Source organism: Bombus affinis, unplaced genomic scaffold (assembly GCF_024516045.1).
Source record: "Bombus affinis isolate iyBomAffi1 unplaced genomic scaffold, iyBomAffi1.2 ctg00000123.1, whole genome shotgun sequence".
Classification (NCBI taxonomy): Eukaryota; Metazoa; Arthropoda; class Insecta; order Hymenoptera; family Apidae; genus Bombus; species Bombus affinis.
This window is the reverse complement of record NW_026108855.1, coordinates 149,409-167,206: the sequence shown is the minus strand read 5'-3', so window position 1 is coordinate 167,206 and position 17,798 is coordinate 149,409. Positions and strand designations below refer to the sequence as shown.

Genomic DNA, 17,798 nt, shown 5'->3' with positions numbered 1-17,798 from the left:
GAACGTAGTCGCGGTCAAGGGATGAACGTTTTATCTAACAGAGGCATGAAGCAACTCTATAGCTTTCCTTAAAAGAAATACTTGGGACGGGGCACGACGGTAAACATTTCAACGATTTCTGTCCCGTGGCTCGCCACACGCAGACTTTGTCCTTCGGGTAAGACGATTGCCAGATGCCAACGCATCTTCACAGTATATGTTTAGCTGGGCGAGGACCCGCTACGAATATTAAATTTCAATTACACAAAGTCTCTCAAATAGACAAATGGCCTGTGCCCCGACTACGGGAAGATAAGAGAAATCTATCCTTCCACGAACGACGCTTCTCGCTAGCAACTTTCCCCAAGGACAGCTAATATCTTTCTCTAACCACCAACATGGAAATTGACCAATTAACAGCAACGTCAATTTCCCTCACCCTTCGAGCGAAGACTTTTCTCCGCGAATCCGATGATCTCGTGCCCTTAGGCACACCCATCATAGTTTTCTTCGACAGCGTCACCGCGACGGAGAGTCACTCTCTAGTGCGATCTCATCAGTAATCGACCTGTCTTTCGTATACGAAATAATTGCCCCCGTGCTCTAACATATAGTGTAACTTAGACGCAAACGAAGGGTAAAGTCCAGTATCCGTTGACCGCGGAAACGTTGCCGGAGCCGAGACCATTGTCATAGTGCCGCGAATATCGAAACCTTGCGATTATCTATCGACGCTGTAAATCTCCCTAATTTGTGTCAATAAACTCAACCATTGTTACACCGCACCTATGGCTAATTCCAACGAAGATTCACCGAACACCCCCACCCCCAATCCTGACGTGCGTCCGACAGATATAAGTACAGAGCGCGTGAGCGAACTAAAAACGCGATATAGGGCTAAAGAGAGAGACCGTTCCGTCCTTCTCTAATGCCCGCGTACTTGTACCGGAAATATGTAACAACGGTAAACGAGCGCCGTCAGTGTCCACTAGTGTGCATGCCTGATTAAACAAGGACAGGAAATGCCTATATACCTATATGCCTTCTCTTTCTATTTCCATGTCGCATCCATCTTACTATACAGTAGACAGGACTCGACTATTCCATCATTATATTCGCACCCTGCTTATGTGTGAACCAACATCGCCATGACAACAAATCGTTCGTCTCCTGTTTGATGCTCAATTTTCAACGGAGTTGAAGGGAAACTTTATAAGAGAAAGGAAGTGACGGATTGTCTCAAAGTAATAAACGAAAATTCTCGTAACTATCGAAAAACGATAGTCAATACAAGGATATCATTATCACATTTAAAACTATCACAATGAACGGTGATTTATCGCTGCAAGGTACCACAAATAAGATATCTTATAATTTGCGAAAAGAGGTAAGGAATATTCTAGATTTTAGACTTTGGAACTTCCATGACAGTCATGAGTGTGTTTTGTCATTGATTTGCCATATTGCGTTTTTCACAATTGTTGTTCATTTTTTGTGATATTTTACACTCGCACATAGTATCTATGATTTTTTCTTTCGATAATTCTTATAATTATTGTCAATAATTAATTATTTATAACCATTTACGCTGTATTATATATCATTAAGATTTATCTTTGCACGTATCAAGATGGTAGATAACAAAATTATGTGTAACAAATTGATTAAACTCGCAATGTAACAGAAAATTGCATGAAAATCTTTATATTATTAATAATTATTGTTAATAATAAAAAAAATAAATGTCGCATTAGGAGGAGAGTCGTACTTCGGAACGTAATCGGAACATATTGTACCTTATATGTGATTATTTGGGACGCAATGGGTGAGTACATTGCAATTTAGATATCTTCTTAGTTGCAATTTTTTCGAATAATATCGGTGACCAATCGAAATAGAAATTAGTGCGGAAAGAGGGGAAGGAACCAAAATTTGAAAATCGACATCGGTAACTCAGTAGTTATAGAATAACTCAATCGATAACGTAGATTAACTAGTTATAAATGAAAATATATATAAATTCAAACTTTAAAAATTGGAAATTAAAAAGCAGAAGGCAAAATATTATCGCCGAGGATTTATATAATAATAAATAGACAGTACATTCTTTTTGTCTGTCTTACCTAGAAATAAAACAGTTAATTGATGATTATCGTATAGTGTGTACTCATAGCATAAAATTTGTTCAATGAATTAAAAATTATATTTTTTAGATATGTAGACATTAGCGATGTATTAATCCGGGAAGCTCGTCTACCTCGGAAATATCGAGTCTGCGACAACGTCGATTTGGAAATTATTCTTACAGAATATGAAAATTATTACAAGATGAAATTCCAAAAATATCCTATATTGTGCAAGAAAATAACTGAAAAGGAAATAAAGACGAGGGAAATGACAAATGCGAACAAAGTGTAAGAATTTAAATTATTTAACACTATTCAACGTTCTCAACGTATTCAACGTATCGATTACAATATCATTCAATCTTCGAAGAAGTAGTAAAACGTGTCAAATCTGTTAGCAAAGAAACGAGAAGTGAGTCTGTGAAAGGGAGGAATGTACAACAGAAGATGACGGGTGACGCTACGGATGATATTAATCTCGCAATGACAGTGACACCAATTTTCGCCAATGAAAGCGATGGAGCTTCATCAGAAGAGCTATTTAACGTCTCAATGGAACAATCCACGCAATCAAAGATATCGCAACGGGCTCGGAAGCTTTATATAGACAATCCGGAATTGCGGAAGATTGCTGAAGACATTTCATGCGTAAGTTATTTTCGATTAATATACGTATTGTAAAGCTTTTTAAAAATAAAATACCTATCGATAAACAATCCACTGTATATCAATGACGCAGGGATTTCAGTAAAGCTTTAAATAACGAATTACATAACACTTACGGAAATTAATACGGAGATTATGCGCCATTTCATCTTTGTATTGTCGCAGGAAATCATACTGACAAAATTAAATGTATATTGGGACAACATTGTAGGCCTAGAGGAATGTAAATCTGCTATTAAGGAGGCCATTGTGTATCCCCTTAAGTACCCTATCTTTTTTAATGGCCCATTTTCTCCCTGGAAAGGTATTCTGCTATACGGACCACCTGGTACAGGTAAGATACTCGTATTTCTTTCATTCCCGTACATGTTTACAATCAATTACGAAATAGGGAAGACGATGTTGGCGAAGGCAGTCGCAACAGAATGCCAATGCACCTTTTTTAACATAACGGCCAGCTCATTGGTGAGCAAATGGAGAGGCGATTCCGAGAAGTATATCCGTGTAAGTTGATTTCCTTTGTCTATGAAGAAGAGATTCTAGGTTTAAAAAGATTTGTTTTTATTTGTCGTCATTCATATATAAATAGAATAGTTGTTTGGAAAACGAAATGATATTACGTTCGTGATGAAACAATGAATTTAAGGAATTTTGAATATAATATTTAATAAATAATAAATACATTTGTTAAACTGAACAGGTTTTATTTGAACTTGCCTATAATTATTCGCCTACAATTATTTTTATCGACGAGATTGACTGGATAGGCACAAATAGAGGAGTAAACTGTACATTGTCTGAACCTGCAAAGAGATTCAGATCAGAACTTCTTTCTAGATTGGATGGATTAGTATCTAACGAAAATTCTAATGTAGTTCTTTTGGCTGCAACTAATTGCCCTTGGTATGTATATCACGCTATTTCAATGTTTTCTAAGTAGAAAATATCTTAATATCATAATTATTCATTATCTTAATCTTAATTATTGTGTTGTTCGGAATATTCCTTCGTTATTATTAATATAACAGAACAATAATATTTATTGTAAATATATTATTAGGGACATTGATGCAGCTTTACACAGACGCCTCGAAAAGAAAATATACGTATCATTACCAAATGAAGTTACTCGACTCGATATGTTCAAATTATACCTTAGCAACCAGTTATTAGAGAATATGGATATTGTAAACCACATAATAAAATCTACTGAAAAATATTCTTGCGCGGATATAAAATTGCTTTGTAAGCAAGCATGGCTGCTAGAAATAAGTCCAATGTGGGAAAAACTTGAAAAAAAAGAAACATCTGTTACGACTTTGAAATATGAATTAAAGAATTATGAAATAATAGCAAAATTGTTAAAAACAATGTCACCTACAGTCACGGATGTGGATAGATATAAAGCGTGGAATAAATATGTATGCCATAAGAACATATTTTAAAAAATATAAATGGTTATCATAATATATATCATTAATATAATTATCGTTCGAAAAATTGTTCGTGTGCGTGCATGTATGTGTGCGCACGCGCTATAAACAAGTTTGAAATGTTCGTTCTACATATATGTATACGTGGTATACGTATTCCCTTATAATATATAATATGTGTAATCTGAGTGGTAATATATCCACGTATTACATATGTGTTAGTGTATTTTATCGATAATCTGTCTTTTATTTCCTCTTATCTTATTAACGCATGTATGGGCGCGTATATGCGCCGGGCGAAAGCTATGGGTGTAGACTCAGAACACATATATGCGTTTTTTGCAAGTATTCCGCATGGCCTAAGGACAGATATACGCGTTTGTCGATTTTTCCGATCAAGTAGAAGTAATACTATTACATTTATGTGAGATAAATATGAATGTATTCCTTAGTAACGGCAGTAAGCAAATGCCAATAATGTCTCGTTATAATTGTCTACCTGTTTCGAGGACAGTCGCATCTAATTATCGAGAAGAAAATGTGTTGTTTGTGAGAAAAATAAGAGAATGCAGAAAATGCGATGTCGGATTATGTATCGATAATTGTCTTGAAATTTTTCTCATACAACTGAATTATTAGCCAAATTCTGTTGTAAATTCTAAATGTTTATTGTAAATTTCAATGTTTAAAATAAATAATCAATACTAAAAAATAACGCTCTTGAATTATTTAATCTCGTGCAAAAGAATTACTATAACTTATTACGCTTTGCGCTTTCAATAGTCAATCAACAGAGTTCAGTCTAACGAAGAAGTTCCCTCCTACGCTAACGAACTGTCCTGTTTTTGCGTCCAGGCTTTCAGGACATAAATTAAAATATCGCACATAAGCACAGCGTAACAGCGGCTTAAATTTAAGTTACAATAATAATCTTAAAAAAAAAAAAAAAGAAAAAAAATGTAATAATGCATGGCTATGTCGTACCGTCGCGTATCGGTACTTTTGCCTGTACCACCCTACAATCAGAATTCAGCGTTTATTCTGGAAGAAAATCATGTAAAAAAAAAATATGTAAAAAATCTGGAATTAATAAACAAAGATTTAAAAAAATCAACAATTAAACAAGGGATTGAGATGACCAATCCCGCTCACGCTGCGAACTTCGAACGCGGAAGAGTCGAGCCGTGGCCATGATGGGTGATTCCAGGAATCGGTCGCGTATGGCAGGATCTGCCATGCTTTACCGATCCCAGCCGCGCCGATTTCCGTCAACAGGCACAGTAACGGAGATATTTGGAACAGAAGCAGCCGCATATTCGTCTATCTGAAATTAAAGAGATGATTTCATGTAGAAGATACAAATTCGTTCCCTGATATTGAAATGCCGTACACGAGGAAAATGAGACATGCAAATGACAAAGTCGATGATCAATAGGAAGATAACATAAACAATTGTAGATTGCAAGGAAAATTTTGAAAAATGATACGTGTTCTAATAATAGAATATAAATAATAAAAAGGAGAATGTAATTGCCATTCTTCTATGTATTTTAATTTATGAGACGTAACTTCTGAATGACCTGTAATGCCCGTTTCCGCGGCATTATGCGCCGAGTTCCGGAATACGCGTAGACCCGGTAGCGCGATTGTTCACTCGATTACATTTACCATAGCGAAATCGAACTAGAATTCGACTCGACACGCGTACGCGCGCAACCACTGAAAGTTCAACGCACCAGTACCGTCAGACGATTCGAAACTTGTGAATCATCTGCTAACGATACGTATCCACCGTCAAAATTTTTCATTGCAATAATTTTTCATAACGTTGCAACGATCGCTATATTTTCAATATACATGTATGATCGTAATAAAGAGTGTTTACTCTTCTTAGACTGTTATTTGTACAACATTATACGGAAATGTATGTTTTACGTGATATGGCTTCTCTCGACGCGTGGATCCATTGGGAAAACTGCTATATTTATGGTAACTTAATCGTTACAATAACATGAGAACACGTAAAACCGACTCAAAGTTGTAAAAACATGCTTGATACAACTCAAGTGTATTATATACGTTTGAAGCATCACCGCCCATTACTACACCATCAACATCAATCATGTTCTACACCACGGTCATTCTTCTGCAAAAAACGATAATTAAAAGAGAAAGAGAAAGAAGAATTACTGCACAAACTTCGACAACCATGGGACTTCCGTATACATATACAACAATGAGATCACCGTGAAATTGTCTTATCTTGTTCTTTTAATCGCGAAAAATCTGTCCGTAAGTTCGTGGACCGTGTCGAACAGAACGCTATATACGAGGTAGAACGGGTTTTTGTCCGACTGTTGCACGGTTAAGAGCACGACGAGCAACATTGTTCGTGGCGATATAATGAAAGTAAAAAAATGCAACGAGGAAACAAAGGATAGAACGTCTAGACATAGCGGAACAAATCTTCGGCAGGAAGATCTTCTCCGTTAACATCGACTCCGCACAGTTACGCTCGCTCTTTTACAGTTAGCCTCGCGGACCTGTCTTAATTTGTAACTACGTTTCGGGACATCCTCAACACGTTCCCCAACGCGTAGGTTTCATACGACAAATTCAATGTCATAGTGGTTTAAGTCGTAATTCCGAATGTTTGAATTCATTTTTACTCTAAAACATATCTTCCCTTTGGTTTCAGAACCGATTAAGTCGTAACTTTATTCTCTACCATTTCTGTTTCCACGGTTTGAACAGATGTAATCTATTTTTACGGTAATAAACACAGAAGATTATTTGATGAAAACTGGCAATGGCCTAACTTACACCACTATGATTCTCAACCCTGTTTTCCAAATTGTGTTATATAATATTTTATGAAATGTTGGTGCCATACAGGATGAAACGATCTTAGGCGAATCAAACATCTTATTTTCCCTTACGCCATTCAAATTATAAAATATGCAAACTTTTTAACATTTAACTCCGCTGTCTCATTATGTCGATTCCGTCAACTGTACGTATGCTGATGAACAGTAGTTAATTGTCGGTTTCACGATGGGATTTCGAAGAGGAAATTGGATAACGGATAGGTGAGGGGCTCTGAAGTAGGATAAGAACGTAATTGTAACTCGACTTTTGATGATTTATTGCCTAGCTAGCGGGATCGAGAGCGTGACTGGTGATGTAAGATACTGAGGAAAGTTAATTAAACTTAGCTTCATTACGTAGAGTAAATAAGATGTTTGATTGCAGTAAAAATTGTCACATATTTGATAAATGTTAGATTTCTATATATAAGAAAAATGTATAAAAGATATGTAAGAGTATAAGACTATTTCTAAGAAAGGTAAATTATGGGTTTTTCATCAAATGTTTGAATCAACTTTGTTAAAGCATTCCCTAATTTAACCATTTAGATGTTAACTATCGAGAAACCAGTCCAGTGTGTCGTATATCTCACCATTTACATAGGAACGAAATCTCCACGTTCAGGCTGTACAGTTAATTGAAATTAAAGGCAAACACTGTAACTCTGGCACAACTGTCCTTATTTTCGCAACTAATTACCATTTGTCCCATTTCATTAAAACTTTTTAACAGCCGGTAAATAAATTGATGGAATTTCCTCGGTTCAATTTATGAGTGATGAAAATCAAAATTACTTAAAAGTACCATTCCTCGATATCTCCAAAAATATGTCATTTCTAACCGTATAATAATCTATAAGCAGAGAAATGTCAATGAAAATTTAAGACGAAAAAGAGGTAAATTTACCTGAATTCCAGAGCGCGGCCGGCTTTCAAATGTCGTTGACTGTTCAGAGTTACCACGCTTACTACGGTCCGTGAACTACGGCTTGCCGGTTTACCCCGGCTTCGTATCTGCATACCGTGTGCTGTTGTCGCCGCTAAAACACGCTCACCCCTCTACTCGCGGACTTAACTACCGTTCTCAATTGGTCGCTGTTTTTAACTGTAGTTCTTGTTCCGAAAGATAGGTAAATGGCTTCCTCTATGATCTACGAGCCAACACAATCAAAGATGATCGTTTAAAGTAGCTTATAGGAACAGGCAGACTACGGGCACATTTACGCTCCGATCGTGTGTAGAACGCTAAAAGGTAGAATTCTGAAAACTGTAGAACAAACGAGCGATAGTATTGCTAAAAAGACAAGTTAAGAGTACATAAATATGTAGTAAGAGGAAAGAAAAGATCTTCAACTGACAAACAAGTAATTGTGTCTATCATCATTTCGTCAATGCGGTTAAGGATAGTTATATACATTTATACATTACATTCTAAGAGTTACAGTTGCATGAAACAAAGGAGAAAGTGATGGGAGCAACTTACCTGCTCATTTATCCTCTGCACGTTCGGAGATGCGCATTAACATTATCATAATCGCTCAGTTGAATTATGCTTGTATTAGTATGTTTTATCTTCTTCGTTAATACATAAGAAGTACTTCAATATCGAATCCAAATCTGTGAAATCTAAGTTATATATAAATATATATACTTTCAATGTGATTATCAATAGTTTAGTTTATTTAATTCAACATATGTATATTTTCATGAAAACAAAAGTACGTCAAATTTTAACGAGCAATAGCTTTCGTTTTACATCACTATACGGTAATTTGCAGGATGCAAAAAGAAAAATAGAGAGTCTGATCTGAAAATAGAATGATCTTGAATAAATTGTAAAGGACATAATAGCGCTGTCATGCGCTATGGTGCATAAACTAGGGTAGAATTAAAAGCGTAGTAGAATGTAGATCGTTAACAAATAAAAATTAATCTAGGTGTTATTAAAGAAATTTGTTTCACCTTTTAAACTTTTTGATGATTGGTTTACTTTGAATATTTTGCATATTTTTGCATATCATGAGCATTTGGTACATTTCCATACATTCAAATTTTCTATGAATATAAAATGATCCGCACTCTACTTCATAGTATACTCTATACGTTTAAAATGCTCCATTAGAAGCTTAAATCTATCAAAATACAGCTCCTAAGGAAATGTGAACTTTCACATGAACACATAATATCGATTTTCTGATTGAAACGTATAGACAGATATATACTAGCATAAGCCACCTTCGGCATTTGACTGCATGGTGCAGCACTACTCTCTCTGGGATATCCTAGCCACTTTCGGCATTTGGCCGTATGGTGCAGCACTAGCTCTGTAACATAGAAAACCATAGGCGTCAGTTCTTCTTATTTCCTCTCTCATATATGTTTACTTTAATGTCACTTATTCAGGCGCTTGATATATTGTCGGAATGAAATTTTAGTAATGTGCAAGTAATTGTGAGTAGATTAATAAAGTATAATAAGATATTAGATTCATGCACATAGTTTCAAGTGACATCAATCTTTATGTCTAGTATATACATGTGTATTGATCTATAAGTCAGTGTTAAAATAACAAACAAACCAGCAGAAGAAGGAAAGAAGATTTCCTTCGGTTTTGCAAAATCTATTAAGAAATCTATTAAGAAAAAATGCTATTCCACAAGAAAAAAAGAAAGTTGATTACATTGAATGCCTTAATGAAAAAGGTATTAAAGTAATAGGGTGAGTTCAAAAAGTAAAATTTATAATCAAGAAACATATAACCTCAACCTAACCTATAAAAATCACCAATAGCGGAATATATATATTTGAAAACAATTTTTTATTTCAATGAGGAAGAAAGAAAAGATGAATCTCTAATTATTCCATTACTAGGTTCAAAAACCTGGCATGATAGAATTGTTAATAAAATAGATGCAGACATTTTCCTTCCGAAGGCAGATAAGGAAAAGGTAGGAGACGCTAGTGTTAACGAGGCAAAATCAAAGCTATCTAATGGAAAAACATCGCCAATAATATCAATAAAGAAAGAGCCAGTTGAAGATAGTGAAAATAAAGTTGTTACTTTAGAAGAGCAAGCGGCGGAAGAAATCATTGAGGAACTTAAGTCAAAGAATGAACATGAAACTAAAACAAATGATTTAACTTTACCTTTAGTAGAAGATGAATCATTAAGAGGCAAAGAACAGGTACGTTATCAACATATTGATGTGCAATGCACAGATGTATTACATTTGCATATTATAAATATTGTTTTTTATTCTTCAGTCTACGTTACAAGATTATGAAAAAATTCCTATTGATGCTTTTGGTGTAGCAATGTTACAGGGAATGGGATGGCAACCAGGAAAGGGAATTGGTTGAAATGAAAAGTATGAATTTTATTCTAGATTAAATTAATTATATGTGTTTAATACATCACTTATTGGAAAGTAAACAGAGAACATCATTTTTTATTTCACAATCGTTTATTCTAACTATTACAGATTAGTAGCAGCTGTCATACCAGAATTACGACCAAAAGGTATGGGTCTTGGAGCAGACAAAGTAGCATTGCAGAAGAAAAATACAGATTCCAAAAAAGAAGAGGAAGAAGTTAAAATCGAGAAAGGAACATTTGTGAAAATTATAGCTGGAAAACAAGGTAATAATTATGGTCAAATAGAAGGATTCGATGATGATGCAGGAAGGCTCATAATAAACCTAGCTCTTGGTGGAAATATAATATCTGTAAATGAATTTATGGTACAGCCAGTGACTAAATCAGAATATTCTAAGAACTCAAAAGTTCTAAGTTAGTATGAAGTGTTAGTTTTTCATTAAGGGACTTTTAAGAAAATAAATTTGAATTGACATACACATATAAAGACATAATCAGACATGTAGAAAAACTAATTCAAGAGTACCTGTAAGTGTGTTGTTGCATGCAATTTTTTAAAGGTCCCTTCTAATTTTATATAAAATATGATAAATGTAGATCGGTCCGTCGTGTCCAGTAGTTGGGTGACTAGTGGGTTGTGGTGGTTGTTGACTCTTGTGTCATATCTGCTTCTGGACTTGTGTATTTCATCTTTGACTGTAGGTATCTTGAGGTCACGGTGGATTGTTTCGTTGGTAAGATACCAGGGTGCATTTGATAGGGATCTTAGCGTTTTCGATTGGAAGCGTTGGAGTATTTCAATGTTGGAATTACTTGCTGTTCCCCATAGTTGGATTCCGTAGGTCCAGACAGGTTTTATTACGGCCTTGTAGAGGGTTATTTTGTTCTGTATGTTTAGCTTGGAGCGTCGGCCCGTGAGCCAATAGAATTTTCTTAGTTTTTCCTTTAGTTGCTTTGTTTTTTCTGAGATATGTTTTTTCCAAGTTAGCCTCCTGTCCAGGGTCATGCCCAGGTATCTTACGGAGTCCTTGCTTGGGATTATTGTGTTGTTAATGGTGACCTGGGGGCAGGTTTGTTTTCGGAGCGTGAAGGTTACATGAGAGGATTTTTTTCGTTTATTTTGAAGCCTCATTTTTCGAACCACTTTTCCATGGAGTCGAGACTTCGCTGGAGAGTGGATGAGGCAATTGCCGGGTCTGCGTGGGTAGCTAATAGTGCTGTGTCGTCGGCAAATGTTGCTATTGTTACCTCGTTTGATATAGGTAAGTCGGCAGTGTAGATGGAGAACAGTAGGGGTCCGAGGACACTACCTTGGGGTATGTCGGATTCTATTGGGAATGTTGCGGAAGTGGCGCCTAGGCATTTAACTATGAATTGTCTGTTGGTTAGGTAGGATTTTAAGATGGTGTAGTATGGGTGGGGTAGGATCTTTTTAAGCTTGTAGAGTAGCCCTTCATGCCATACTTTGTCGAATGCCTGTTGGATGTCTAGGAATACCGCTGAGCAGTATTTTTTCTTATCAAGGGTTTGGCTGATCATGTGGGTTATGTGGTGGATTTGCTCTACTGTTGAGTGTTGTTTTCGGAAGCCGAATTGGTGATCTGGGAGTGTTTTCAATTCTTCTAGGAGTGGAAGGAGACGATTCGTGAGCATCCTCTCGAATAGTTTAGACAGTGTAGGTAAAAGACTGATTGGGCGATAGGAGCTGGTTTCATATATTGGTTTACCGGGTTTAGGGATGAGGGTGATCAGTGAGATTTTCCACGCCTGAGGAAAGTATTCAAGGCGGAAGATAGCGTTAAAGATTGATGCGATGAGTGCAATCCCTTTTATGGGAAGTTCCTTGATTGCTTTATTGTATATTAGGTCGTGACCTGCTGCTTTCTTGGGGTTTAGGCGACTGATTGCTTCTATGATCTCTGAAGAAGTGAAGGGTTCAATAGGAGGGGACATTTGGAAGGGAGTGTGCAGATATTCGGTAACGTCCGCTGCAGCTATGGAGGAATGGGGTTGGAATACTTCAGTCAAGTGTTTGGCAAATAGGTTGGCTTTTTCTATAGGGCTACGCGCCCATCCACCCTGCGGACGGCGGATTGGAGGTATTATTTGTGGGAGGCGCGTGAGTTTCCTGGAGGCCTTCCATAGTGAGTAGTTGGAGTCGGCTGTGGGGGACGAGCTGACGAGATATTTGTGAAAACGGTCATTATTGTAGATTTTTATAGTTTTGGATAATTTTCTAGTTGCGTTGTTTAGTTTGCGTTTGTCCTCCGGTGTTCTATGGGTCTGCCATATCCTTCTTAGTCTACGTTTTTCTGCTATTTTTTTAATATGTACTGGGGGTATTCGTGATTGCCGATGGACGTTTTTGCCGGTGTGGAGAAGCGGATAGCGTTTATTATGCTCGTGTTTAAGTATTCCGTGGCTGCTTCGATTTCTTCATTGGTTTTTAGTGAAGTTGAGGCTGAAGTTGTGTGTGTAAAGACTTCTCTAAAGAGCTGCCAGTTGGTGTGTTGGTTATGTATGGAGCCATTAGGTGTATTCTCAATGATAGTTGAACTGACTGTTACTATCACGGGGGAATGATCAGAGGAGAGATCAGCCGAGGAATTGATTTGGACGTGTCTTGACGAGATATTTTTAGTTATGAGGAAATCAAGGAGATCGGGTATTTTGTTTGTGTCGGTGGGCCAGTGTGTAGGTTCGTATGTGGTAAGGTAGTTGAGGTTGTTGGTTATTACGCTGTTGAGGAGGTTTTTGCCTCTTACTGTAACCAGTCTGCTGCCCCATTGGGTGTGTTTGGCGTTGTAGTCTCCTCCAGCTATGAATCTATTGCCCAGGGTGTCCAGGAAGTCGTCAAAGTCTTCTTTGGCGATGGAGTGTCTGGGAGGGCAGTATACAGCTGAAGTGGTGATTGTACCATGACAGTCTTCTATTGCTACGTTTGTTGCTTGGAGGTAGTCTTTCTGGAATGGTGGAAGTTCGTAGTGCTTAATGTTTAATTCGATTATGATTCCGGTGCCGCCGTGGGCCTTTCCGCTGGGGTGTTGGGTGTGGTAGAAGTTGTATCCGTGTATTTTGAGGTAGTTTTTATCGGTGAAGTGGGTTTCGGATATGAGCATCACATCGATTTGCTGTTGTTTTAAGAATAGTTCTAGTTCAAATTTGTGCTGAGCTAGACCGTTGGCGTTCCGCAAAGCTATGCGTCTTGGTTTTATTTTGCTTCTGTGCGTATGAATTTGTCCATGAAGAGTGTGAGTAGTGACAGCAAGTTGTTAATTTGCTCAGTTTGCTTCTCGATAAGTTTTTCGAGTCTGGTGAAGTTGTTTGTGTTTTGTGGGGTGGGAATTCTATTTTCTGTGTGTACACTGTGGGTTTTCGAGTTGTTTACGTTTCCTTGTGTTGCCTGCGCGTGGGATACTGATGGTGAGGTGAGCTTTGGGGTCTAGGTTCTTGTATGGTTATGTCCTTGGGTCTCAGTTTTGGATACTTAATATTATGTAGTGTTTTATATGCTGAGCATCCTTTGTAGTTCGCAGGATGCTCTCCTTGACAGTGGATGCACTTAGCGGGGGTTTCGGGGGATTTAGTGTATTGGTCAGTGGGGTGATTACTTGCACATTTTACGCACCGGAAGTTATGGTTGCAGTATTTCTGCGTGTGGCCGTACCTTTGGCACCTTTTACATTGTATTATTTCTTTCTTTACAAGAGGTGGTTCGAACTTAACTATGGAGTTCATCAGCCGGTTGACGTTGTAAATTTCTTTGTTGTTCCCTTTTTGTTTTAAATTTATGAAGAATAGTGATAGTGGGTATCTTGAGATTCTATGTTTAATGTTGCTTATGTTTGTTACCTCATGGCCAAGATTTTGAAGTTTGTACTTTAGTTCATCTAGGTCGACTGAGTGGTGGATGTTGCGTAGCACCACACGAAAAGGTCTTTCTTCTTTGAGCTGATATGTGTGGAATTTAGCGTATAACGTTTTTAGCAACTTAGTTAACTTTCTACAGGCGTCTGGGTGGGTCAGCAGAATTTTCACGTGGTTGTTGTTAATTTTTAACTTGTAGTCCTCTTTGCTGATGTCTTTTTCAATGGTCCTTATCATTGACTGTATGTCGATTACGTCGTCAATGAATATTGGTGGAGGAGGGGGAATTCTTTGAGTATGGAGATTATTTACCTTCTCGGTTGTATTCATGGAGTTTTCCGTAGACTCCAGTATTGAGAATCTATTGAAGGTGGTCACCTGGCTGGCTGGTGGTTTAGTTTGACTCTTATTCACATTTGTCTTGCTTGGTTCCAGCTTGCGTTTTTTCGAGTGATGGTCGTTTACCAGGATAGATGTGTTGCCCCCTTGCCACGGGGGAGGAAAAACGGCGGTGTTATAATTTAGCTCCGGAGAGCCTGTTTGGAATGATAGAGCCATCATCGAGCTAGTTAATTCAGTGTGAAAGAACTAGTCGAGAGGCTGTTAACCCTTAGCTAGGTTTGTTGGATTTGCTTTCGACAGATGAGCGTCACGTGGAGTTTTGTGAATTTCACAGGGCACTGGACACACGTCTCGGCACTCAGCAGCAACTGGATGGTCACGTGCTGTTTTGTGGACTTCGCAGGGCACTGGACACACGTTTGCACGCCTCGGCACTCACCAGCAAACTGTTCATGGTAACGCTGTCGAGGAAAACTATGATGGGTGTGCCTAAGGGCCCGAAATCATCGGATTCGTGGAAAAAAGCCTTCGTTCGGAAAGTGAGGGAAATTGGCGTTACTGTTAATTGGTCAATTTCCATGTTGGTGGTTAGGGAAGGGTGCTAGCCGCCCTAGAACTATCGAAACTCGGCCACGAAGTCATCAATGTCAGCAACATAAGGCATAGAGTCTCGAAAAAACCGTTATCCCTATTTTTTATCGATTTAAAACAGAAACCCAACAATAAGGAAATCTACAACATCAGTCGCCTAATGAACGCTATAGTAAAATTCGAACCACCGCAAATCAAAAAGGAGATAGTGCAATGCAAGAGGTGCCAAAGATACGGGCACACGCAGAAATACTGCAACCATATCTTCCGCTGCGTCAAATGTGCAGGTACACACCCCACCGACCAGTGCAGTAAATCACCGGAAATCCCAGCGAAGTGCATCCACTGTCAAGGTGACCATCCTGCCAACTACAAAGGCTGCTCAGCCTACAAAACACTGTACTCAAACAAGTACCCCAAACTTAGAACAAAAGAGGTAACCTACCAAATACCCAGCTCACCGAAATTCATCTTTACCCCAATCTCCCCAACCAATCAAACACCCAGCCCTACCAAATTCACCACTCCCTCAACCTCCTATGCCCAAGCGGTACAAGGCACTCAAAATATACCAAATAGCCACAGGGATCCTCCTCAAAATAGTGCCCCCAAATCACCTGATACAGACAACGTCTCTAGGCTTGAAAAGCTAATAGAGAAACAATCAGAGCAAATTAACAACTTGCTGTCACTACTCACACTCTTCATGGACAAATTCATACGCACAGAAGCAAAATAAAACCAATGCGAATAGCTCTGCGGAACGCCAACGGTCTAGCTCAGCACAAATTTGAACTAGAACTATTCTTAAAACAACAGCAAATCGATGTGATGCTCATATCCGAAACCCACTTCACCGATAAAAACTACCTCAAAATACACGGCTACAACTTCTACCACACCCAACACCCCAGCGGAAAGGCCCACGGCGGCACCGGAATCATAATCGAATCAAACATTAAGCACTACGAACTTCCACCATTCCAGAAAGACTACCTCCAAGCAACAAACGTAGCAATAGAAGACTGTCATGGTACAATCACCACTTCAGCTGTATACTGCCCTCCCAGACACTCCATCGCCAAAGAAGACTTTGACGACTTCCTGGACACCCTGGGCAATAGATTCATAGCTGGAGGAGACTACAACGCCAAACACACCCAATGGGGCAGCAGACTGGTTACAGTAAGAGGCAAAAACCTCCTCAACAGCGTAATAACCAACAACCTCAACTACCTTACCACATACGAACCTACACACACTGGCCCACCGACACAAACAAAATACCCGATCTCCTTGATTTCCTCATAACTAAAAATATCTCGTCAAGACACGTCCAAATCAATTCCTCGGCTGATCTCTCCTCTGATCATTCCCCCGTGATAGTAACAGTCAGTTCAACTATCATCGAGAATACACCTAATGGCTCCATACATAACCAACACACCAACTGGCAGCTCTTTAGAGAAGTCTTTACACACACAACTTCAGCCTCAACTTCACTAAAAACCAATGAAGAAATCGAAGCAGCCACGGAATACTTAAACACGAGCATAATAAACGCTATCCGCTTCTCCACACCGGCAAAAACGTCCATCGGCAATCACGAATACCCCCAGTACATATTTAAAAAAATAGCAGAAAAACGTAGACTAAGAAGGATATGGCAGACCCATAGAACACCGGAGGACAAACGCAAACTAAACAACGCAACTAGAAAATTATCCAAAACTATAAAAAACTACAATAATGACCGTTTTCACAAATATCTCGTCAGCTTGTCCCCCACAGCCGACTCCAACTACTCACTATGGAAGGCCTCCAGGAAACTCACGCGCCTCCCACAAATAATACCTCCAATCCGCCGTCCGCAGGGTGGATGGGCGCGTAGCCCTATAGAAAAAGCCAACCTATTTGCCAAACACTTGACTGAAGTATTCCAACCCCATTCCTCCATAGCTGCAGCGGACGTTACCGAATATCTGCACACTCCCTTCCAAATGTCCCCTCCTATTGAACCCTTCACTTCTTCAGAGATCATAGAAGCAATCAGTCGCCTAAACCCCAAGAAAGCAGCAGGTCACGACCTAATAGGCAATAAAGCAATCAAGGAACTTCCCATAAAAAGGAATTGCACTCATCGCATCAATCTTTAACGCTATCTTCCGCCTTGAACACTTTCCTCAGGCGTGGAAAATCTCACTGATCACCCTCATCCCTAAACCCGGTAAACCAATATATGAAACCAGCTCCTATCGCCCAATAAGTCTTTTACCTACACTGTCTAAACTATTCGAGAGGATGCTCACGAATCGTCTCCTTCCACTCCTAGAAGAATTGAAAACACTCCCAGATCATCAATTCGGCTTCCGAAAACAACACTCAACAGTAGAGCAAATCCACCGCATAACCCACATGATCAGCCAAACCCTTGAAAAGAAAAAATACTGCTCAGCGGTATTCCTAGACATCCAACAGGCATTCGACAAAGTATGGCATGAAGGGCTACTCTACAAGCTTAAAAAGATCCTACCCCACCCATACTATTCCA

At 38.6% G+C, this 17,798-nt stretch overlaps 1 protein-coding gene and 1 long non-coding RNA gene across 2 annotated transcripts; one reads left to right on the top strand and one right to left on the bottom strand.

Annotated features, from left to right (window-relative positions):
- The first annotated feature begins 2,250 nt into the window (after positions 1-2,250).
- On the top strand, positions 2,251-4,418 carry LOC126927482 (katanin p60 ATPase-containing subunit A-like 2). Its single transcript, XM_050743594.1, has 6 exons — positions 2,251-2,393; positions 2,504-2,753; positions 2,937-3,105; positions 3,163-3,275; positions 3,472-3,674; positions 3,832-4,418. The coding sequence occupies exons 1-6, from the start codon at positions 2,308-2,310 to the stop codon at positions 4,214-4,216; spliced, it is 1,206 nt and encodes a 401-aa protein (XP_050599551.1). The 5' UTR covers positions 2,251-2,307; the 3' UTR covers positions 4,217-4,418.
- Positions 4,419-8,733: 4,315 nt separating this feature from the next.
- Positions 8,734-9,593, bottom strand: LOC126927516 (uncharacterized). The gene is made up of 2 exons (XR_007715557.1): positions 9,034-9,593; positions 8,734-8,878 (listed from the first exon to the last, which is right to left on the bottom strand). It is a non-coding gene; the product is annotated as an uncharacterized LOC126927516 (long non-coding RNA).
- Between the last annotated feature and the right edge of the window lie 8,205 nt (positions 9,594-17,798).

Excerpts from the sequence above, each read along its gene's own strand:
- LOC126927482 (XM_050743594.1), top strand. The coding sequence starts at position 2,308 with ATGAAATTCCAAAAATATCCTATATTGTGCAAGAAAATAACTGAAAAG. Across the intron at positions 2,394-2,503 it reads ATGACAAATGCGAACAAAGT|CAAAGAAACGAGAAGTGAGT; the intron begins GTAAGAATTTAA and ends CAAATCTGTTAG. Across the intron at positions 2,754-2,936 it reads TTGCTGAAGACATTTCATGC|GAAATCATACTGACAAAATT; the intron begins GTAAGTTATTTT and ends GTATTGTCGCAG.